Below are 22479 nucleotides of genomic sequence, written 5' to 3' on the forward strand. Positions count from 1 at the left end.
TATCTATCTGAACGCTCTCAGTTTGTACGTGTCAATGATGAATCTTCCACGCAAACCAAAGTTAGCCATGGAGTGCCACAGGGCTCAGTGCTCGGACCTATTTTGTTCACATTATATATGCTTCCGTTAGGCAATATTATAAGGAATCATTCTGTAAACTTTCATTGTTATGCGGATGATACTCAACTATATTTATCAATCAAGCCTGATGAAATTAATCATCTAAATAAAATTCAAGACTGCCTTAAGGACTTAAAAACGTGGATGACCTTAAACTTTTTGATGTTAAACACGACCAAAACTGAAGTTATTGTACTTGGCCCGAAGAATCTACGAAACAAATTATCTAAGGATATACTAACTATGGATGGCATTAATTTGGCCTCCAGTGAGACTGTAAGGAATCTTGGTGTTATATTTGATCAGGATTTATCCTTTAACGCCCACATAAAATCAATTTCAAGGACCGCCTACTTCCATCTACGTAACATTGCAAAAATCAGGCATATCTTGCCTCAAAACGATGCAGAGAAACTAGTCCATGCATTTGTTACTTCAAGGCTGGATTATTGTAACTCTTTATTATCAGGGTGTACCAAGAAGTCAGTCAAGTCGCTTCAGCTGATTCAAAATGCTGCGGCTCGTGTACTAACCAGAGTTAGGAAAAGGGACCACATTACTCCTGTTCTGGCTGCCTTACACTGGCTCCCTATAGAACACAGGATAGAATTTAAAATTCTTCTTCTCGCCTACAAAGCCCTTAATGGGCAGGCGCCATCTTACCTTAAAGAACTCATTATACCCTACTGTCCTACTAGGGCATTGCGTTCCAAGAATGCAGGGTTGTTGGTTGTTCCTAGAGTCTCTAAAAGTACAATGGGAGCCAGAGCCTTTTCTTATCAAGCTCCACATTTGTGGAATCAGCTTCCAGTTTGTGTTCGGGCGGCAGACACCCTATCCGTTTTTAAGAGTGCGCTTAAGACCTTCCTTTTTGATAAAGCTTATAGTTAGGGCTGATTAGATCCAGCCCCTAGTTTTGCTGATATAGGCTTAGTTTGTCGGGGGACATCTTACTTCTTCCTTCTCTCTGTCTATACCTGTGTACTCTCATGTTCCGATTAACCCAGCTTCCCCAAATGTCTTTCTTTTTGGTGTCTATATACGCCGGGATCCGGAGTCATGGATGATCCTGCGCTCCTCTGTCCTGGATCGCGAGCCCTGGATCTTGAGTCGTGGCTGTGGTCCTGGATCATAGGCCCTGGATGGATATCCTCGTGGATTCATCTTCCTATTATACACACATGCATTTCCAAACATTTGGACTACCTATGTTGCAAATGTATTATCTTTTCAATTTACACACGGCATCTATTGCACGTCTGTCCGTCCTGGGAGAGGGATCCCTCCTCTGTTGCTCCCTGAGGTTTCTCCCATTTTTCCCTTTAAACTGTGGGTTTTCTCCGGAAGTTTTTCCTTGTACGATGTGAGGGTCTAAGGACAGAGGGTGTCGTATTGTCATACTGATATTTTGTACAAACTGTAAAGTCCACTGAGACAAATGTAACATTTGTGATATTGGGCTATATAAATAAACATTGATTGATTGATTGATTGATTGAGATAGATAGATAGATGTTCATGCAATTGAAGCGCAAAGCAACCTAATGATGCTTTATTTGTTTTGTTGCAGGTCATAATGTATTGTCCTTTTTGTGGACAGCAGCAGGCTTCTAAATCAGCCTTTTGCTGTTCATGTGGCAAGGACATCAAATTCCTGTGTGATGTTGATAAAACAGGCACAAGTGGAGGTAATTTTTTTTAATTTTTTTTTTTTATTAGGCTTAGGCAATGTACACTCTATATCTTATGAGTATGGGTGAGAACACTGTATGTCTCTCTGTTCTTTGTCATTGACGATTGATTGGACTCTTATTTCAAGCAGAGGCTACAGGAAAAAGCACACTGGAGTTATTTCGGACTTTCCGGAGTGTAAAAGAGAAGGAGAGACGAGCAGGTTTTAAGAAAAAAAAAAACACCATCAAAAGACAACCTGAAGGTTGTGAAGGTACATTTTTTTGCTGAGATATACTAATAATTTGCCGACAGTCCATTCTGTCATGTATTTATAGTGTCACTGAACTAGTTAACAGTCGCCTATTTCATTGTTTCTCTGTAGATTTCAGTAGGCCTTATGAGGCTGAAAGATGGTGTACTGAAGACTGTAAGAGGAACAGTACTTCCCCTTTTGATGCGACCAGAGTCGGATGCGGACGAATTGCAGAGAGCTGCTGAGCAAAAAATGAAGACCTTCGACAGAAATTTACATGGCGGTCCCTACGTACTGCTCTACCCTGACGGTACAAAGATAACTACTATACCAGGAACAGAAGTACCCTTCACTCTAAACGAGTACAAAGAAGTAGTGGGGAAGGCCTACCAACGTATCACACTGTACATTTGTACAGCTGAAGATTTCTTTACATCTTGTAAGTAATTGTGAAATGAATTACCAACCAAGAAGAGCTTTTTTAATTGATTTGTTTGTCAAGGAAAGCACTCTGTTGTTCTGAGTAGTCTAAAATCCTCTTATACCTGTTCTTGTATTTCACAGCTCAGGAAACCAGCTCTGAATCCAACTCATCGGATTCAGAGGTGATCATCATGAGTCCAACTTCTGCAGAATTCAATGCAGATGATACATTAGTGAGTACTACATTTGTTGTATCTTAGATCGCTTATATTATAAATTATATCTGGAAGTGAAAATGTTTCTAGATTTCACATAGAAGGCATATTTTTTACGATGAAACATGTCCCAAAATAGCATTTTAAATTGCGGTAAATGTTGCAGCGTCCTGGCCTACACATATTTTACAAACTTAAGAAAACAACTTTATTTAGTGCAGATCCCTGCAAAATCACACCATAATAATTTGTATGTTTTTCACTGAAAGTGATAATGTAAGAAGGATCATTCCCCCTGTCGCAAATCCCATACACTATCAGTCAGAATAATAGAATTCAATATTTATGTTCAAATGTGTTAAGTTCTGTCAAATTTGAAGTGTCACACTGATATATTGTTTTTTACTTCCAGGTATGGGAACCTGCAGATGGAGAGTCAGGCACTGATTCAGCAGCTCCGGTAATTGTGGCTCCTAAACATTGTCTATTGTTCACATTCAGCCTTGTCTGAAAATATTGTCACACAATTAATGTCTTAAACTACATGAAATAATGTGTCACACTGACCCAGAGATCCACGTTTGTGTACATTAGAATAGTCTTTTCTTTCTAAATCAGCCCTCTGATAGCCATGATTTAAAATACTTCAACTTACCTGTCACAAACCATGGTTTGTGATTCAGGTCTTATTTTCTGACTCACAAGAGGGCCCAGGAACATCAGGAGGTGTGCTGGAAACTGCGTGCTATAGGTATCATACTTTCCTTTCTACAATTCAAGTATGTTTTATATGAAAACATCAACAATGTAAACTTGTGTATGTCAATTTCTCAGCAAATATACTCAGCTGTATGCGCCCATTGTAATAGAGGATAAGGATGACTCAGACAGTGTTGAGTGCAGTCATGACATTCCAGAGGATACAAAGTAAGAGAAAAGTTACCCTTACTTCAACTGTGGTTGTTATTTTTCCTGATCAAAATGTGTGCTATGGTGTACCATTTAACATGGTCATAATTTATCTGATGACAGGGTGGACCAGCAATCACTTTCTGAGATAACTGCAAACCTGGCCCTAGAGATTGACCATCGAGCTGTCAGCAGATTTAACATCTGTCGCTCGAACATCTGGGATGGAGCAGTCAGAGGATTCAAAAGGGCAACATTCTCAGAAAAGAAAGACATCCTGGTGAAATTCTCTGACGATGAAGGGAGGTTTGAGGAAGGTCTCGATACAGGTGGCCCCAAGAGAGAATTCCTCTCCCTTCTCATGAAAGAGCTGAACAAACGGCCCATATTTGATGGACCTGTGGAGAGCCGCTACCTGGTCTACAATTCAACAGGTTCTGTTTTGTGTATAATATTTTAAAAGAACCCATATTTCAACCTTGCAGTGTTTTCAAATATGGAAACTGATTTAATATTTCTTTATTCTGCATTATCTTGGACAGCTATCAGAGAGGATGAGTATTATTTAGCAGGGAAGATGATTGCTGTGTCCATTGTGCATGGTGGACCTGGTCCTAATTTTCTGTCAGAGGATCTGGTCAGCTACATCTCAGGGCAGAGCAGTTTCAAGGCATCTGTCGGAGACATTACAGATGAGGAGATAGGGAAAGTCCTACAAGAGGTATGAGAAGGGTGTGAAATTCTAGAATAGGTAAAGAGAGAGTTTTGTCCACTTAAACCATTCTTTCAAGATATACTTCTGGCATTACCATTTTTTATAATTACGTGTCATATTTGAAATGTGTGGGACTCTGTTATCTCTTCTTTTAGATTCAGAATTCACCCTCAGTGGAGATCCTTCAGGACTTGATGATACGGAACAGTGCCATGTTGCAGACTGCTGGGTGCTTCAGACATGTCAGGTCATGTGAAGAAAAAAAAATGATTGTAGAGGATTACCTGAAGTGGTACATAATCCACAGGAACAACACTGCAATCGAAAGGTAGGTTTTTGTATTTCATTGTTATTGCTAAAATAATTATGAAAAACGTGTTGCTGTTGTCCCATTTTCTTGCTTACTTACTTCTACATGATGCACATGTATCTTTGCATGCATCTTTTAATTGTATTTTAGATTCAAGGCTGGACTTGAAAGTTTGCAGTTTCTGACAGCTCTGCAGCAGCATCCGACGGTTCTGACCCCTGCTCTCTGTCATGCCGATATGAAGCTGTCTGCTGCAGAGATGGAAAATCTGTTCCAGCCTGAATTTAGTCAACAGGGAAGCAACAGAAGGGCTCAGGAAGAGAAAGCTATGAGTTACTGGGCAGACTATCTTCTCGATTGTGAAGGTTAGTCAATTTGCTCTTGTCTGATTTTTATACACACAGATTATAAAAAGTTCCGGTGTTGATGTAGATATTATTTACTGTCAATTGATTCCAATGTTCTCTACTTTTTAGAAAATGACAGCTCAGTGACCTTGGAGGAGGTGTTAATGTTCGCTACAGGTGTGCCATGTGTGCCTCCTGCTGGTATGAGTCCTCTGCCACGCCTTCAATTCCTATGTTCTACAACGTCAACATTCCCAATGGCAAATACCTGTGCCAATATTTTAAAGCTTCCTCTTTTGGACACTTATGGTGCCTTCAAAGCCAACATGAACTTTGGCATTAATAATTCCCCCGGCTTTGGGTGCCTTTAAACAATTAAATAACTTGTGGTAAAAGTTAATGTTGCCACACACAGTCCGTTGTTTTAATGTTGCGGTCTGTCCGACCAAAATGTTGTGACGTAAGAGAGATGTGAGTATTTTTCATGGCAGATTTGTCCTATTTCATATCTAACATGTGAACACCACACATTTGTATTGTATTGTTATTGTATTCTCGTTAGGTAGGTAAGGTAGACCGTGGTTAAATCAAGAGTTCAGAACATGTGTTAAGATGTTTTACAAATATTTACATAAACAGTAAATAAAGACTGCAAAAGGCACCTTGTCGTGCAAATGTGCCAATTTTGTTTTGGCCATTTGATCATGTTTTTACATGGACTTTGTGAAAGAGTAAAGCTGAATGACTCTTCATTAAATGGTTTAAAAGTGTTTCATTTTAACGTAAGGACTTGTTTTCTACGTATAGCATATATGTTACACACTCGCTACAAAGATGACACGGCTGTAGCTGGTTCACAAGATTTTATTCTGAGATCCACTGTGAAAACAGAAATAACAGTAGCATATGTGACTGATGCAATGAATATTATTGTTGATTCATCAATTTGTTATGGGCTGTGTCTGAAATCACTCACTACTCACTATATAGAATTCCCTATAGTGTGAATGAGAGTGATTTCGGACACGCCTTGGTCTTTAAAATGTCAGAAAGTGAAGCCTCACAGAGAACAAATTAATCCAGCAAATATTCACATTTTAGAGGCTGGAACCTGCTTATATTCAAAACAAAATTAAAATCAATTACCAAGTGTATAATTTTCTGACAATCGACCATTCAACTGATAACACGGATGTAACACTAAACATATGAATATGCTGTATGTTTATTTAAACAAAGAAAGGTTTCAGTCTAATGACTTATGCAAAGATACAAGCTGAATATTTCACTGGACTTATCTACTCAGAATTGCAGCATTCTAAATAATATTCAACCTACATTGGAAACTTGTACACACAAAAAAGGTTCTGGGGGGCTGGTGGGGCAATGTATTCTACACTCCAGATATGTTTTTCATGGAAATGTAATTCTGAACAGCAGCTGTCCAGTTCACTGGTGGAGCCAACCCACTCCGTCTTTGCAAGTCCACAAAATGCATCTCCAGATTCTCATCACCACACAAATTGTACTGGGATGATGCTTGCATGATGCCATCAAAGTGGTGTAGGGCTTCCCAGGACACTGGAAATCCACACTCCCTTCCGCCAAACCTAAGACCAGTCATAAATTGAAACATAATGAGTCAAGTGATTACAAATGGATCATTTAACCCCCCCAAACATGCTAGATAAGCATTATAACTAAAACTCCATTGAGTCAGTTCTTCGTTAATTAAATCCTAAACAAAGAGCTTTGACTTGAGAAGTTAATCTCAGGTTGACAGCAGCTCTTTCAGTCAAATATGGTCATTCTACTCACTTTCTAACACAAGGTACTTTTTGGAATTGAGTAAGATAAATCGACAGAATAGCTTTGGACATTTTCTGATTTAGGTTGTGTTGGAATCCATTTTTAGTCGTTTAAGACTTGAAATCATTTTGAAATAATGAGTTTTCAGACTAAATGAATCACGTTATTTATCAAGTGACAAACTTGTCATATTGGGCTGATACACCAAATTATATGAAGTCAGATATATTTTAAAGTAATATTACCAAACAATTTCAATACAAACCTGTGAGGCAGGTGGTACATGGCATCAGGTTTACCTGATGGACACTGAGACAGGCGAACAGGTCGGATGGTGTGGTTGTTCCACAGCTGTCTGTACTCATCGAGGTCTTTTTGTAAGATGCCCAAAAACACATATCGCAGCAGACACTTGTGCTCATGGCTCCCATTGAAGAGGTGCCTCTCTCTAAGGTCACTGAAGAGCTCGATCCAGAACTGAGTCCTAATGGTGGATTTCAAAACTTTTGTATTTCATGAAAAAAAGACAACTTCAAGTAAAAAGTCACAATATTTTGCTAAAAAGTCACAATATTTCTAGAAATGTTGTACATTTCTTGGTGCGCTCCTACATTATTTCATTTGGGAGCACATAAACTCCCTTGGGAAAATGTTAGTGTACAGCTCTAATGTAATTTCACAATTTTTTCAATTGTTTTCATCCAGATAGATTTAAAGTATTTGGGCACCTCTGTACTATATACACACACACATACATTCTTGGACCTGACCTTAAAAGGCTATACCTTTGCTTTCTGAAGAAAGACCACCAACTCTCGATGCGCTGGTTTGCAGTTGAGGTACCATACATGTGACTGAGGGCTCCTGCAAAATCATCTGTGTGTTGAGATCGTAATGTGCAGTTAATGGCTGCCATAGTGCCGTTTTCAGTTCCACAGTCAGTGCGAAGGCGGGCTGGAAGTAGTCCAAACTCCGATACACACTGCAGGTAATACTGCGCAATGATGCCCGGATCGTTGTTAGTGCTGCCACTCCTGAGCCACATAACTTTCCTTGAAAAGCCGTCGATGCAGCCACTGATGGCAATACCAAAGGGTTTAAGTTTATCATATCCATCAGCGTGCCACACTTGGTTTGGTCCTGCTGTGACGTATCCCCTTCGGACAAACCTTCGCCTGGAACGAAGTTGAACACCAGATGGATCCAGTCTGGAAATCGTCTGTCTAACATCCTCCCTTTTTACTGTCAGGTGATACTTTTGTTGCAATGTCTGCCACATAGCTCTCTAACCCAACAGCCGACCCGAGACTCTCAGTTCATGTGCAACAGTTTGGTGTACAGTGCCAATGGGAGTGTAGTCTGTCCTTCTTGTTAAGCCAGCGTTCTGTAGCCTCCTCTTTAAGGTCCTCAGACTAAGAACAATGTTGTGTCTTTTTTCTAGAAAATCAAGTATCACTTCATAAGCGTGTCCCTCTGTGAAGTACTTGTGGATGAGGCCTGCCTCGATTCCTTCATTCGATTCTGTGACTGAAGGGAAAAGACAACAGTGTCATTAGGAATGAAACTTAATAAGAACAAAATGAAAATGTATCAGTAATGAGGAAAATACCTGAACTGTTTGATGCATAAGTGTATGTTTTCAGTATGTTCAATGCGTGAACAATTCCAGACATGAGGAGCAAAAAATAAGAGAAATAAACAGGCAAAGGACAAAATATTGGGATACTTACATAATTGGTAAGGATAAAAATACATATCAATCTAGAGGTAGCGAACAAAAAGGTACCCTTTTAATGCCTGTATTTGTGCATAAACGCATCAGAAGGCTCAACCCTCACATGAAGGAACACATCATTGGTCAACTTTGGTATTTCACCTGATTTTTTTACTTGTTGGCATTTTTTTTTATCAGTAGTTCTAAATCATGTTGAAATTGCCATGACTGACAATAATATGTGTATAGCATATATTAAAATGGCAACAAATCATATACAAATAAGACATTATCACTGTACTGGTGAAATTCTTGACTTTTAAGGAGGAGCTTACCATCTTCGAGAAAGGGAGCCAAACATTCAATGTTGCTGCCACAGGAGCCGCAACACCTCCCAAAACACCCACCAGTCCCACAATATGGACAATACATTGCCTGTGGAAAAGGAGCAATGTGAATGTTATTCATTTGCAATGAAGTAACAGCTACTTGGTAAGCTATTGCAGCAGGTAATGTTACCTGCAAACAGCTGACACTAATTTAACAGCAGATATCAGCTGCAATCACTTAATATCTGAACCATGCATCCATCTACTACAATGTCAAAATACATTAAAAAAAAAGAAGAAAGATTTAAAGCCAGTAAACTTCCCAAAGGAAGCACGTCTTGGACAGGATAGAGACCCTTCTCTATCTCTAAGCAGGATAAGAGACCCTCATTTATCTCTAGACAGGCACATTTAGATGACATGTTGATGGAGTCAAGATTGACTACAGGATGTTAGTGAAGATCTAATATGTATTCAATATAGGGCTGGGCAACGATTAAAAGTTTTAATCGCGTTTCCTGCGATTAACGCGCTAATAACGCGTTAACTTGCCCAGCCCTAATTCAGTAAAAGTTGTTCCTTCAGAGCATGTTGAGGAGAGGCCCCCGAGCTCGTCTGTTGAATAAAGGCATATTCAACTTACTTTGTGTGTCTTAGCATCATCTTTAAGTCCCGGTCGGCTCAGATCCGTTTGTTTAGAAAACAGCTAACGTTAGCAGATAAAAGTAGCAATGTTCTACTAACATTATACACTACACACATAATCTGCTCCCACACACAAAATAACGTCATTTAAAGTTATAAATACGGCAGCGACAGATATTATCTACATCCTGTGTAACTTTAACATTATAAACTTACCCAAGAGATGTTTCCTGGAGATCCCCCAGACTTCTTCTTCTCTCACATAAACAAACCGCATGTGCATCAGCAATAATAGTCCCCGGTAATTCACTTCCGTTGTGGCTTTTTTATTTGCATCGCGGCGTTTTTATTTGCGCGGCGTTTCTGTTTCTTTTTATTTGCAGCGTTTTTTTAATTTGCAGCGTTCTTTTATTTGCAGCACCCTGGCCTCTCAGGGCCACCGTAGTACGGTACAATAGGCTTGTTTGAGACCTGCGCAATTTCGATCAACGTCTTGCTCGTGCGTTGCATGATGGTTAGTCATTTTGTCCGACTTGCTCTGGAGGCTCGCCAACATGAGACGTTGAAATCTCGCGGGACAAAGACGCCCGCAGCCTTGAGAGCGAGGCGCAGCGAGGCGGCGCAGTTCCTCTCCACGGGCTGCGGAAGCGAAATGCTTGATGGGAAACGACTCGCTGGTATCTTGAGCTGAGCGCTCATTGGTGGTTTTTTCCACGTGCTGGTGATGAAACTCTCCAATTGGCTCGGCAAAAGTTTGTTGTTGTTTTGTGTCAGTTTTACGTCGCCACTTCCATTCCCATTTTTCATCATTGTTCCACAATGTTTATCATCATTAAATTAATATCCATATATTTTATACTATACTTGCACTGCTTACCGTTTTCATACTTTATATATCTTAGCATATTCATACACACTGTTCATACTGCTCTCAGGCTGCTGTGTATATCTAGTGTATTCATACCCCTCACTGTTTATTCATCATTCAATTCATTCTATATTTTATTCTGTAGATTCTGTACATTACTTTTCACTTCACTGCTTGATGCACCTGGTTAGAAGCTAAACTGCATTTCGTTGTCTCAGTACCTGTAATATGTGCAATAACAATAAAGTTGAATCTAATCTTGAGCAGGAACAAATGTATTTTCTTAGTACATATCTGACATTAACGATTAACATGTGTTCATTCTTTATAAATGCAAACCGAGTCAAGCCGACTCCGGAGGTGGCAGTATGCACCTTCAAGCTGTTTGTAATCCGCCAAAAAACCGAGAGAAGAAGAAGAAGACGAAGCCGACTCCGAGCTGTCCGACTTCAGGCGAGCTTTTTGAGACCTCCCCCGGCTGCGATCGGCTACTCTCGTCTACTTTCGAGGCGAGCCGCAACGCGTCTCAAACAAGCCTAATGTATATCCAGGTACGGTAGTAGTGAAATTAATCAAATCTAATCTTCAGCAATCACACTATCAATAAAACAAAGGCAACAAATGAGCCAGATATAAAGATAATAAATAAGCTGTGTAAAACAATTTAAAGTCAATATAGTATACAATAAAACAATAGTAACCTACTAGGTTACTATTGTTTATTGTATATTGACTTTAAATTGTTGGCTACTATGAAAACAAAAAGTGTCCCAAATATGCAACCGAAATAAGAACATCTTTAATTATTTTGTTATTTAATAATAGGTGACTCCAAAAGATCTCTGGAAATAACAAGAAGCCTAGCAGAGATGATTGTTAAGGACCTGCAGCCTCTCTCTGTGGTTGAAGATGAGGGTTTTAATAATTTTGTAAAGACACTTGATCCATGCTACAAGATTCCAAGTAGGAAAACTTTCATGGAAGGGAAATTACCAGCAATGTATGAAGAATGCCACTCAAAAGTGAAGAAGTATCTGGATGATGCAAACAGTGTTGTACTCACAACAGACATGTGGACATCAAGAGCCACAGAGGCATATTTAACTGTCACATGCCATGTTATTGACGAGAACTGGCAAATGCAAACATATGTCCTAGAAACGTGTAGTTTTGCAGGACAACCCACTGCTCTCAACATTTGCTCAGAGTTGAAAAGAGTCACTGATAATGGTGCCAATATGGTTGCTGCAGTGCGCAAAGCAGGTTGGGCGCATTATCCATGTTTTGCACACACATTGAACCTAGTGGTAAAAGACTCCATTAAGGCACTTCCTGATGTACTTGACATCCAGCACAGATGCAGTGCTATAGTGTCCTTCTTTCACCACAGCACAAGAGCAGTAGAGAGGCTGAAAGAAATGCAAAATTAGCTGAAGATTCCAAACCACAAATTGATCCAATCAGTCGAAACAAGGTGGAACTCTGTGTTCCATATGTTTGAGAGACTATGTGAGCAGAAGGAAACTGTTACCACAGTCCTCTGTCTTCTTGGAAAGAGCTCACTGTGCTTGAGTGATGAGGATTGGGCCAATATCAGTCTCTCCATTGATGCCCTGAGACCCTTTGAAGAGGTAACAAGGGAGATATCGACTGAAAAACATGTTTCAGTATCAAAAGTGATTCCCCTTGTGTCACTCCTTCTGAGAGCAACTGGAATGTATGAGCGCAAAGGTAGCAAGCTAGCTGCTGAGCTGTCAGTGCAATGCCAACGTCGCTTCAAAGGTATCGAAGGCTGTTATGGTCTCGCTGCCAGCACCTTCCTGGACACAAGATTCAAAAACCTTGGGTTCCGCGACACAGGAAAAGTGGAAACATTGAAAATGCGACTCATGAATGACATGCAGTTAGTGAACCAGACCTCAGCCACTTCAGAGTCAGCCCCTGAACCTACCACCTCAAGCTCAACCTCAGCCACAAGCTCTGCCTCATCAGCAATAGCTCCTCCTACCTCAAGCTCCCCTGTAGGGGCTGCTGCATCCCCACATGCACCAACTGCAAAAGGTGGGATATGGGCAGAGTTTGACACTGAAATGGTTGCATCCCAGCATCATCGCGCGACTGGCAGCGATGTCATCATCGAAATGCGCCACTTCGCAGAAGAGAAGGTAATTCCACGGGATCAAGACCCCCTACTTTGGTGGAAAAATAAGGAGCAAAAATTCCCCATTCTAAGCAAGCTTGCAAAGAAACACATGGGAGTCCTTGCATCATCTGTACCTGCAGAAAGGGTTTTCTCAAAGGCAGGACAGTTAGTGTGCCAGAGAAGAAGTGTACTGAAAGCGAAAAATGTAAACATGATATTGTTTCTGAACAAAAACCTATAGTGGTTCCCAACAGGAACAGAGCCCAACAGGGGCCCAACAGGGGTTAAAAGTTAAGGACCAACTAAGATTGGTATTGTATGCACTTTTTCTGTTAATGCATAAGTTGTTATAATGTTATACATAATTCATTGTTCTCCTGCAGTTTGTACTTGCCTATTGTTATTTTTCATGTTTGCACTTTACATTTGCAAAAGTAAAACTTTTATTTGTCTATAAAAACTGTCCTGTCTTTAATTGAAAATGAATTTGTATTTAGTCTATTTATGATGCATTCAGCTCAAAAATCATGTCATGCAGCTCTCCCCTACATGGAAGTACATAAGACGTTTTTCATTTTGAAAAGTATCGGTATCGGTATCGGCGATACTGGCCCTGAAATACTTGGTATCGGATCGATTCCAGATTTTGTGGTATCGCCCACCCCTACTCTGCACAGAGAACTGCACACAGCAGCTGAGGCCCTCTGGGCGAGGCCCCCTAAGCAAGGCGGGGCCCCATGCAGCCTGCATGATTGGCCTGTAGGGAGGGGCGGCCCTGACAGCATGTGAGATGACTAGCAAGATAATAAACTTAAAACTAATGGCGCGTTTCCACTGCAGCGGGTTAGCCCCGTTTAAGCGTCCCTAAGCGTCCTCGCTCTGGCCTCGGGCTGCCTCGCTGGCCTGCCCAGGCCGTAGCACATTTCCATTACAGTTTAGGACCTGGGGTAGCAACGCAGTGTAGGCGGGGCGATCGGCTTTGTTTTTGTTCACATTTTGAGTTGTTCCGTCGAGCTCCCGCTGGATTTGATCATCCCCAATGAGATGTAGGAACGTCGTCACCTCCTCGGTCGACCACGGTGTGCTTTTCTTATTAGACGTAGCCATTTTTGTAGCTCATCCGTTTACAAAATGCTGTTTATAAAAATGCTGCAAGCTTGCTTCTAAATATATATGCGACGCTAGGGATGAACTCGCGCGCGATTTTGTGACGATTCTCTCTGACCAATCAGCAGTCGAGCGTGTTGACGTCACTAGTTCAGCCCTGGCCCTGGTCTGAGGGAACCACGATTTTATGAGGCCGGAAAAAGAGGGAAAAAGTACCCGCTGGCCGGTACTAGGCTATATGGAAACGCCAACAAAAACCGACCTGGCCGCTTGAGGACGGTTAAGGACGCTTAAACGGGGCTACCCGCTGCACTGGAAACGCGCCATAATACAAGCACAACAACATACCTCGTTGGGCTGCATGCTCTGAAAACAGAGGGATGTATTCTTCAGTTCTCTTCACAAGTTATATGTATAAGAATACAAAACTAACGGCGCTGTAAGTATCCGTGCATCTTACTTTGAGGGTGCTTCTCATGTTCTCGCTCTCTAACTCACGCGAGAACAGCATAACGAGACGTGAGCTTGGACTTCAAAATAAAAGACTAAATATTGCATGCGTGAAATATTACAACAATAATTATTATTACACTTAGAAAATACATATTAAAGTTAAATTATGAACATGTAAAGGCTGCACTTACACTCCCACCAAATCACACATTACTCGTGAGATTTCACACAAAAGATTGTTTGTACAAAGTAAACGCTTTACCCTTTGAAATAGACATTACCTGTAGATAACAACTTAACATGGAATCACAGGCAACCAGTGGCGAGCCGTCAGGGCCCTCTAGGCCCTCTGTGAGGGCCTAAGATATTCTACAAAATAATATTTAAAAACATTAAAAAAAATAATATATTTTTTAATATATTTTTTTATTATATTTTTAATTAGTTTTACCAAAATAACTTGATCTAATTGTAGGCTATTTAAAATAACATTTGCAAAGAAATAAATCCTTCGAATCTGCCTATTCAGTTTCTATTGGAATGTGAAGGGTTAAATGAAAGAAGCTCGTCTCTACTCTGTGAGTTACGGCCCGTCCACACTACAGCGTCTATAGCGTCGACAGCTTCAATCTGCCCATTCACTTTGAATGGGGTGACGTCACGTTGCCTCGCTTTTTCGCCGAACTGAATTGTGGGTAGCATAGCGGTCCGTCTCCGCCGGAGACGCCGGAGTAGCCAGTGCCAGCCAATCAAATCCCGTTTCGGAAAATCTGACAGCTCAAGCCGTAGCCAATCAAACCGCGTCTAAGCTGGGAGAGATATCCCGCCGTTCATTTCTATATTTAAAAAAAAGATGGAGAAACTAATTATCGCCGTAGCAAATCACCCGGTTTTGTATGACCAGACCCTCTTCACCTACCGGGATACAAACCAGAGGAACCAGGCATGGAGGGAGGTGGCAGAGACAGTGGGTGAAACTGGTAGGTTTTCGCCTGTTTGGGGAGTTTATATATATATTGCTCCCATAAAATCCCCGGGGTTTTTTGCTTTGTATGTCGGGGGCGGGAGATTCATGTGATTAGTTGTTGGTCGCGTTGCTTGAATAAAATCCCCAAGCTTCAGACATGCCCAGCTCCAAGCTTTTTTTGAAGCTGTAGTGTGGACGCTCCGTTACGGTACGTCCACACTGCAGCTTTAAACAAATCTTCAACCGCTTCCAACACTTCTCTGCCCATTGACTTTGAATGGGGATGACGTCACTTTGCCTCGCTTGTCGCCGAACTGCATTGTGGGGGAGCGAAGCGAAGATTTCCAGGATTTCCAGGATTCAAAAGTTGAGCAATGTTCTACTTTTGAAGCTGAGCTGGAAGCGTCAGCCAATCAAATCCCGTTTATGCAAATCTGACAGTAGAAGCGCTAGCCAATCAAACCGCGTGTAAGCAGGGAGAGCCAGACCGCAGTTCATTTCCTCATATTCCAAACGAGAAATTACGGTAGCAAATCACCCGGTTCTTTACGACCAGAACTATTAACGGGAGACAAACCGGAGGAACCAGGCATGGAGGGAGGTGGCAGAGACAGTGGGTGAAACTGGTAGGTTTTCGCCTGTTTGGGGAGTTTATATATATATATATATATTGCTCGCATAAAATCCCCGGGGTTTTTTGCTTTGTATGTCGGGGGCGGGAGATTCATGTGATTGGTTGTTGGTCTCGTTGCTCGCAAAAAATCCCCAAGCTTTCAGACACGCCCAGCTCCAAGATTTTCAAGATTTTTGAAAAGCTGCAGTGTGGACGTACCGTTACTGTGAAGATAGGAGCTGTTGGGCGTCCAGGCGATCCAGCTATGAATTCACAGAGGGCCCAGCTATAGTAACTGAACGAGAGAGTAATGTCAAATGACAGTACAATTGACCAATCATATCTTCCCTCTAAATGGGTGGGTGTTATTATCGCGGACTTTATGACAAGTTCCGCCCGCTGTGAAACTTTTCTTGTTTCCATAGCAACAACAACTTCCTGTCAACAGCGTTAACTCGCCTTCAAAATAAAAGCATGCCAAATTACACTTAAGACATACAACTGCACCGAAAGTAACAAACACAATGCAATATCCTTTTCAATTTCAAAGAACACAAATAGGGTTATTTACAGGTGTTGTTTTGTGTGGTAGAGGGTCGCTTTCCTTGATGCGTTTTGCAACCAGGGCCGTTGTTTTGATATTCCGCTGAAGTATACGCTGTGACGTAATAACTCGAGGGGAAGGGGTGGGGGTCAGAGGGCCTAGGTATAAAAGTCACGGCTCGCCACTGCAGGCAACACATTAAACACCTCATTCTGCCTCAAGCAGAGTAACAACCTTGTGTACAGGTCTTTCAAGGAACACAGTCCTAATTGTGGGTTTCCCCTTTTCGTCAAATGTGGTTTGGCTAACCAGTAATTTAAGTTTTCTGACCCTACTATCTGACCCTGGAAAGACTTCTGTGATTTTGGCCAGCTTCCATTCATTACGGGGTGTCATATCATCCTGTAGAAGGACGATGTCGTTGACCTTCATGTTCCTTCTGTCTTTATGTCACTTTTGTCTTGGTTGTAAGTTCAAAAGATATTCTTTCTTCCATCTTGTCCAAAACTCGTTAGCCAGGTACTGCACTCTGCGCCACCTCTTCTTAAGGTACAGATCTTCTTTTACAAATTGACCAGATGGAGGAAGAATGATTGTGGACTTCATTGTGAGTATGTGGTTTGGAGTTAAAGCTTTGGGTCTGGATGGATCATTCAAATGTTCTGCTGTGAGTGGTCTTCTGTTAATGCTAGCCATGACTTCATACAGGAAAGTCCTTAGGGAGGTGCTGTCGAGCCTTTGTGTTGATTTATCCAGAATAGCTGTAAGAACGCTTCTTATAGTTCTTATTTGCCTTTCCCAAACACCACCCATGTGACTTGCAGCTGGAGGGTTCATAAGAAACATCCTTGATCCTTCACTCTTTCTTGATTCATTCCTTTCATGAGTTCTGCAAACTCTCTTCTTGCACCAACAAAATGAGTGCCTTGGTCACATCTCAATTGACGAACATTACCTCTAATGGCCATGAATGCTCTTAAAGCATTGATAACTGCATCAGTAGTCATGTCGTCGATCATCTCTATATGTATGGCTCTTGAACACAAACAGGTAAGTAAGAGACCATATTTTTTTAGATCCTTCCTTCCGTCCTTAACATAGATCGGACCGAAGCAGTCTATGCCAGTATAGGTAAAGGGCGGACTGGTTTCCGTTCTGTCCTGAGGTAAGTCACCCATTCTTTGCTCTTCAGGACGTCTTCTGTACTTTCTGCACATGACACATTTAAAGATGTACGCCGAGACCGCACTGCTGCATCCCAGGATCCACCATCCGTTAGCTCGCAGTTCGTTCATCGTCATTCCACGTCCCTGATGATGTTGTCTTTCGTGAAGGTGCTTGATAAGCAAAGCTGATACATGATTTTTCTTTGGCAGTATAGCCGGATGCTTAACATGTGGGTGCAATGAAACTTGACTTAAGCATCCTCCCACCCTCAGGATACCTTCTTCATCCAGGAATGGATTCAGCTTGCACAGGTTACTGTCTTTGGCCTTGGTAACTGCTTTCATTTGTTTCAAGCTCTTTAGCTCATCTGAGAAGGACTCCTTTTGAACTAGCTGGATGATGAAAAGTTCTGCTTCTTTCCTTTCTTCGATGGTTGTACATTCATTGGTTCTTTGTTTCACACCTTGGTGTTCTTTGGCATGTCATTTCAGTCTTGCAACTGCTCTTACTACCCTTGACCAATCAGATAATTTCTGTAAGCGATCCAATAATGACCTGTCTTCTTTTGCCTTTGTATTGCACACAATAGCCTTGCGAAGTTCAGGATCATCCTCATTGATTTCTCCCACCTTGCATTCTCCTACAGGTAAATACTTTTGCCAAAGAAACTTTGGTCCTGTGAACCAGTTTGAAGTCTTCAGTCGCTCTGCAGTTAAACCTCGAGAGGCATGATCTGCTGGATTGTCTTTAACTTTCGTTTGGCTCACATAGTGTACTTCAGTTTTGAGACTGAGAGAAGGTTCTACACCTGGTGTCACTTGTCTTACTACTATGTGATGGCTAACGACAATGGCGTCTCCATAATCTAGACAGGGATTCATGTTTCCAACAATACTCCATCCAAGGTCTCTACGTTGTGCGTAAGGTTGATTTTCTTTGCCAGACACAACTTCTCTTGGAAGTAAAGCTTGTGAGCAGTTGTACCCTATGAGCAGACCCACTTCATAGTCTTGCAGAGGTGCAATCTCTTCTTGGAGGTGCTCTAGATGAGACCATACTTTTGCAGTTTAATCTGTTGGTATGTGAGTTCTGTTGGCTGGAATGAAGTCACGTGTATAGACTGGTGGTAAGGGAATCTTTTTACCGGAGTAAAAGCCTCTGACTTGTAGGTTGTTCACTCTTTGAGCGCTTATAACTGTGGTTCTTGAGGTCATAGTAGATAGCTTGAGCTTGACTTGTTGTTTACTTGCTTCCAAAGCCTCAGCTACTTCACTTAGCACAAATGTTGTGTCACTTTGAGAATCCAACAGAGCGTATACAAGGATTTATTCTGCTGGTTGACATGTGGATGAAAGCCAGACTGGAATTATAGCAGCTGTTTGTGTATTACCTTCACCAAGTATTACGCTGTTGGAAATAGCCGCTGTGGTTCTTTCTTCTTGTTGTGTTGGTTGAGGTCTTTCTTGATTTGTACGCTCTTCATGCAGACAGGTAGGATGCTGCTTCTTGCACACTTCACATACACTCCTACTGTGGCAGCTCCTTGACTGATGGCCAGTCTCGAGACATCCAAAGCATAGCTTCTGAGCTTGAATGTACTTGATTCTGTCTGGAACAGCTTGCTCCATGAACTTCCTGCAATTGTGCAAGGAATGCCAATTCTTCTTACACAGAATACATGTTAAGACGATGTTTTCGTCTGAACTTGTGGTCAGTGTCTTTGCTGCAAAGCTTTGTTGTCTTTGAGATTTGGTGTTTTCAGCTTCATCTTGCTTCAGTGATGTGACAGGGTTACAGGCAATCTTTGCTTCTTTTGTCAAAAACTTTACAAATTGGCTGAAGGAGGGAAATTGTTTACTGTCTTCTTGGACTTCAGTAACCTTCCGATTCCAGCTTGCAGTTAGCCAATCTGGTAACTTTGAAAGTATTTGCCTGTTTTCATTACAGTCATTCAAGATAATTCTAATGCCTTGATGTGGACCATGGTAGCCTCGCAACTACGGAGAAAGTCTGCAAAATCTCTGAGCTCAAAGCTGTCCTTAGATCCTATCTTGGGCCACGATTGAAGCGTCTCTATAGGCTTTTGCAATTGTAAATGGATTCCCATATCTCTCCTCCAAAATCTCCCATGCTGCAACATAGGCAGATCTGGTTCCGAGCAGGAAATAAGTGCTTTCTTAGCTTGTCCACTAACATATCTCCTTAAAGGTGAGGTAGGTAATTTTGGAGAAACCAGCTTGAGTGCGCTAGAATTTGAAAATACACAACCGGAGAAAATCTGCCACTTCCTTACAGAGCCCCTCCTCCAACACACACGAACGCGCACATGACCAATGAGGGCACGAGATAAATGTGTGCACAGATGGAAGGCTGACAGGCAGGTAGGCCATCCAGTTATTTCAGCCGGGCCGGCTAAAATGATTGGTCGTGCTTTTTAGAGTACTACGGCTTCCACAGATGACATTTTTTAATGGATTTTTTGTCAAAGCACTTAAGATATTCATTGCTATCTGGATGTTAAGAGCATTCCATGGAATATAACAAAAAATGTATCTCGAGCCGGTTTCTCAAACTTACCTACCCCACCTTTAAGTAGTATATTTTTTCTTTGTCTTGGATGTTCTTCTGATCAATCAGTATTTCAAATGAGAGTTTCCAGTCATTGTATTTCAATGCATCCCCACTGAATACTGAAGGTTCAGGAACTGGAATTCTGTTGGCAGTTAAGGCACCAACTAGCACCTTAACAAGCTCTACTGTACTTTCACTTGAGGAAGTAGTGACAACCTGTCGTTGAGGACTTGTGGGAGAAGGCACTGGGTTACTTACCAGATCCCTCTCCAGCACGTCTTTCCATTCTTCTTTAATGGACTCTTCTTGGTCATACACTTGCATTCTTGCTCGTGCTGCATTCAAAAATGAAAAATACTGCTTCCAAATGCTGTATTTTTTTCCGTTTGTCATCCAGAGTCTGTTGTAGATGCTCTTCTTCTAGATGAGCTTTAATTTTAGCTTCCTCTTCCTCTCTTTCTGAACGATGTCTTAACTCTTCTGCTTCTCTTTCTAAACGACGCCTCGTGGCTGCAGTCTCTTGATCAGCCATCTTTCTTTTAGCTTCTGCTTCCAGGCGCTGCATTTCCAAATGTTCTCTTTCTTGTTCTTGTAACACTTTCAGAACAGCTTGGCTTGCAGCAGCCTCAGCAGCAGCTTCTTGTCGTTTCACAGAAGACTGGTTCGATTGCTTGGAATTGCTTTTCGAAGAAGAAGTGTAGGTGCTTGAGTCAAAGAGAGAACCTGCTTCAGGCCAATCTTTCTTTTCTCCTTCTGGAACCTTTCCATCCAGGAGACTTGAGGCTCTGATGATGACAAACTTAGAAATCTCTGCACACAGATCCACTCTTCGACGCGTGTCCTGGTCTGGAGTTGAGATTGTACGCAGATCCTCATAAACATGTTGGACATCTTCCGACAAACTTGTGACATCATAAATTATGTCATTAAGCAAATCTTCAGATAAAGACTCTGTTGTTTGAGATAATGGCCGCTTAGCTGTTTTCACTTGTGTTCTCCATTTCTCATAATTGTAGTTGAACTTTTGTAGGAGCGTTTTCATTTGTTCTTCTTGCATTTCTCTACCCTTTTCTGTAGGAGTTTTAGTTCTTTGACCTCTTCTTAGCTGCTGTGCTTCAGTGTTATCCACAACTTCGTCTTGGGACTCTGCACTTTCCCTAACCTGAATTGTAGGCTCACTAGACTTAGACATTAGTAATCACTACTTTAAAGTGACTCACTTTTATAAACAGCAAAATGCAGTTAAACCTTTTAATGAACTTTTAACACTTACTCAAATGTAAGTGTGACTTAAATGTACCCTATAAGACTTAAACTTGTTTCAATAGAGGTAGAAATGCACTTAAAATAGAAAATGTGCAAAAAACAGCTTAATTGAACTTTAAACCTTTCAAAAATAAGACTTCAGAACTTCAATGAAATAACTTTCACTTATTATTCCCAAAAACACACTTTGAATTAGAAATTGGAAATAAAAACACTTATTTTCCCTTTAACTCTACGCCTTAATTAACAAGCCTTAATAAAATGACATGAGCAAATAAGTCAAAACGCTAACCACACACACTACTATAGTTGGCACTCACAGTAATAACAGTTTAGCAAACCTTTACAGAAGCCCTCTACTCAGATCACTCTTGATTTCTTAGTGTCCAAGTTCTTTATGGCTTTGTCTTGAAGCGTTGCTCTTTTAAAAACTGCGCGCGTCCTCCACTTCTGTGTGTGCATGCGTAGTTTCGCCTCCTCCGTCGGCCATTTGAAGACAGCCTCGTGCTCAGTCCGTGATCCTCTGAAGTTGCCGCTTCGTCAATTAAGACACACTCGCGTCGATGGACAGTAGAGTTTTCACTGTAATTCCCTCGAGGCACAGGCAAACACAAGTGGCTTTCTCATTACGGGTTTATTCCTCTTCGAATCCACCGTGAAAACTACACAAACAGTATGAATGACAAACATAGTTTTGCTAGTGGATTGCCGGAGCTGTATTAGATTAACATTAACATGCTTATTGTAGTTGTAATGGCGCGGCCTGTAGCACCATCCTTGATGGAGCATATGTGTGGGCTGGACCTGTATTTTACAGGAAAGGAGTGAGCAGAGGGTCGAGTTGTCCATTCTTGTTCAGTTTTCTGTGGCCGTGTCTCAATTCAGGGGTTGCATCCTTCGAAGGGTGCATTCGTAGACCGCATACGTCACTTCCGCCGAAAGAAGGCTGTCCCAATTTTTAAAAAAGACGAGACTCCTCCGAATGCGGCCCACGAATGCAGCCTACTTTCCCCCAATTTCAAGGATACATCTGATGTACACTCCGCGGCCTACCATATCCCAGGGTGCAATGCGCGCAGGGAAGAGGGAGTTTTTTTCAAATTAAATGGCTTCCGGTCTCCCCAGCAGAGTGGATTTAAAAGCAGCAGCAAGCGGAGGAATCACAAATAAATGTGAGTACTGGGTTTGAACTTACTTTAAATTAACTAACGTCACACACGTCAAACCCAAGGGGCATTACAACATACATTTTCGTTAAATAATATGGATAAATATGTGACGCTAACTAGCTAGCTGGACGTGCTGCACTGTTGTTTA

At 41.5% G+C, this 22479-nt stretch overlaps 2 protein-coding genes across 11 annotated transcripts; one reads left to right on the plus strand and one right to left on the minus strand.

Annotated features, from left to right (window-relative positions):
* The first annotated feature begins 1580 nt into the window (after positions 1-1580).
* On the plus strand, positions 1581-5736 carry LOC117533271 (G2/M phase-specific E3 ubiquitin-protein ligase-like). Of its 3 annotated transcripts, XM_034196936.1 has the most exons (11): positions 1581-1808; positions 1943-2065; positions 2177-2486; positions 2612-2703; positions 3098-3145; positions 3369-3436; positions 3520-3612; positions 3718-4028; positions 4465-4637; positions 4770-4984; positions 5096-5736. In XM_034196936.1, exons 3-9 carry the CDS (start codon positions 2192-2194, stop codon positions 4563-4565), a joined length of 1008 nt encoding a protein of 335 aa, XP_034052827.1. In that variant the 5' UTR covers positions 1581-1808; positions 1943-2065; positions 2177-2191; the 3' UTR covers positions 4566-4637; positions 4770-4984; positions 5096-5736. The 3 variants fall into 3 exon arrangements, with proteins under 3 accessions (XP_034052827.1, XP_034052810.1, XP_034052818.1); XM_034196919.1 differs by lacking the exons at positions 3369-3436; positions 3520-3612; positions 3718-4028; XM_034196927.1 differs by lacking the exons at positions 3369-3436; positions 3520-3612; positions 3718-4028 and having other exon boundaries at positions 1663-1808; positions 1940-2065.
* Positions 5737-5814: 78 nt separating this feature from the next.
* LOC117533288 lies at positions 5815-9966 on the minus strand. 8 transcript variants are annotated; one of them, XM_034196982.1, is made up of 5 exons: positions 9680-9966; positions 8825-8924; positions 7561-8302; positions 7041-7278; positions 5815-6576 (listed from the first exon to the last, which is right to left on the minus strand). In XM_034196982.1, the coding sequence occupies exons 3-5, from the start codon at positions 8003-8005 to the stop codon at positions 6360-6362; spliced, it is 900 nt and encodes a 299-aa protein (XP_034052873.1). In that variant the 5' UTR covers positions 8006-8302; positions 8825-8924; positions 9680-9966; the 3' UTR covers positions 5815-6359. The 8 variants fall into 8 exon arrangements, with proteins under 8 accessions (XP_034052873.1, XP_034052881.1, XP_034052838.1 ...); XM_034196990.1 differs by having other exon boundaries at positions 7075-7259; positions 9680-9965; XM_034196947.1 differs by having other exon boundaries at positions 7041-7259; positions 9680-9965.
* Between the last annotated feature and the right edge of the window lie 12513 nt (positions 9967-22479).

This window comes from Gymnodraco acuticeps, unplaced genomic scaffold (genome assembly GCF_902827175.1).
Source record: "Gymnodraco acuticeps unplaced genomic scaffold, fGymAcu1.1, whole genome shotgun sequence".
In the NCBI taxonomy this organism is placed as follows: domain Eukaryota; kingdom Metazoa; phylum Chordata; class Actinopteri; order Perciformes; family Bathydraconidae; genus Gymnodraco; species Gymnodraco acuticeps.

Coding starts and splice junctions, on each gene's coding strand:
- LOC117533271 (XM_034196919.1), top strand. CDS start 2,192: ATGAGGCTGAAAGATGGTGTACTGAAGACTGTAAGAGGAACAGTACTT. Junction 2,487..2,611: donor TGAAGATTTCTTTACATCTT/GTAAGTAATTGT, acceptor TGTATTTCACAG/CTCAGGAAACCAGCTCTGAA. Junction 4,638..4,769: donor AACAACACTGCAATCGAAAG/GTAGGTTTTTGT, acceptor ATTGTATTTTAG/ATTCAAGGCTGGACTTGAAA.
- LOC117533288 (XM_034196947.1), bottom strand. CDS start 8,054: ATGTGGCAGACATTGCAACAAAAGTATCACCTGACAGTAAAAAGGGAG. Junction 7,260..7,560: donor TCTTTCTTCAGAAAGCAAAG/GTATAGCCTTTT, acceptor ATCCACCATTAG/GACTCAGTTCTGGATCGAGC. Junction 6,577..7,040: donor ATGTACCACCTGCCTCACAG/GTTTGTATTGAA, acceptor GACTGGTCTTAG/GTTTGGCGGAAGGGAGTGTG.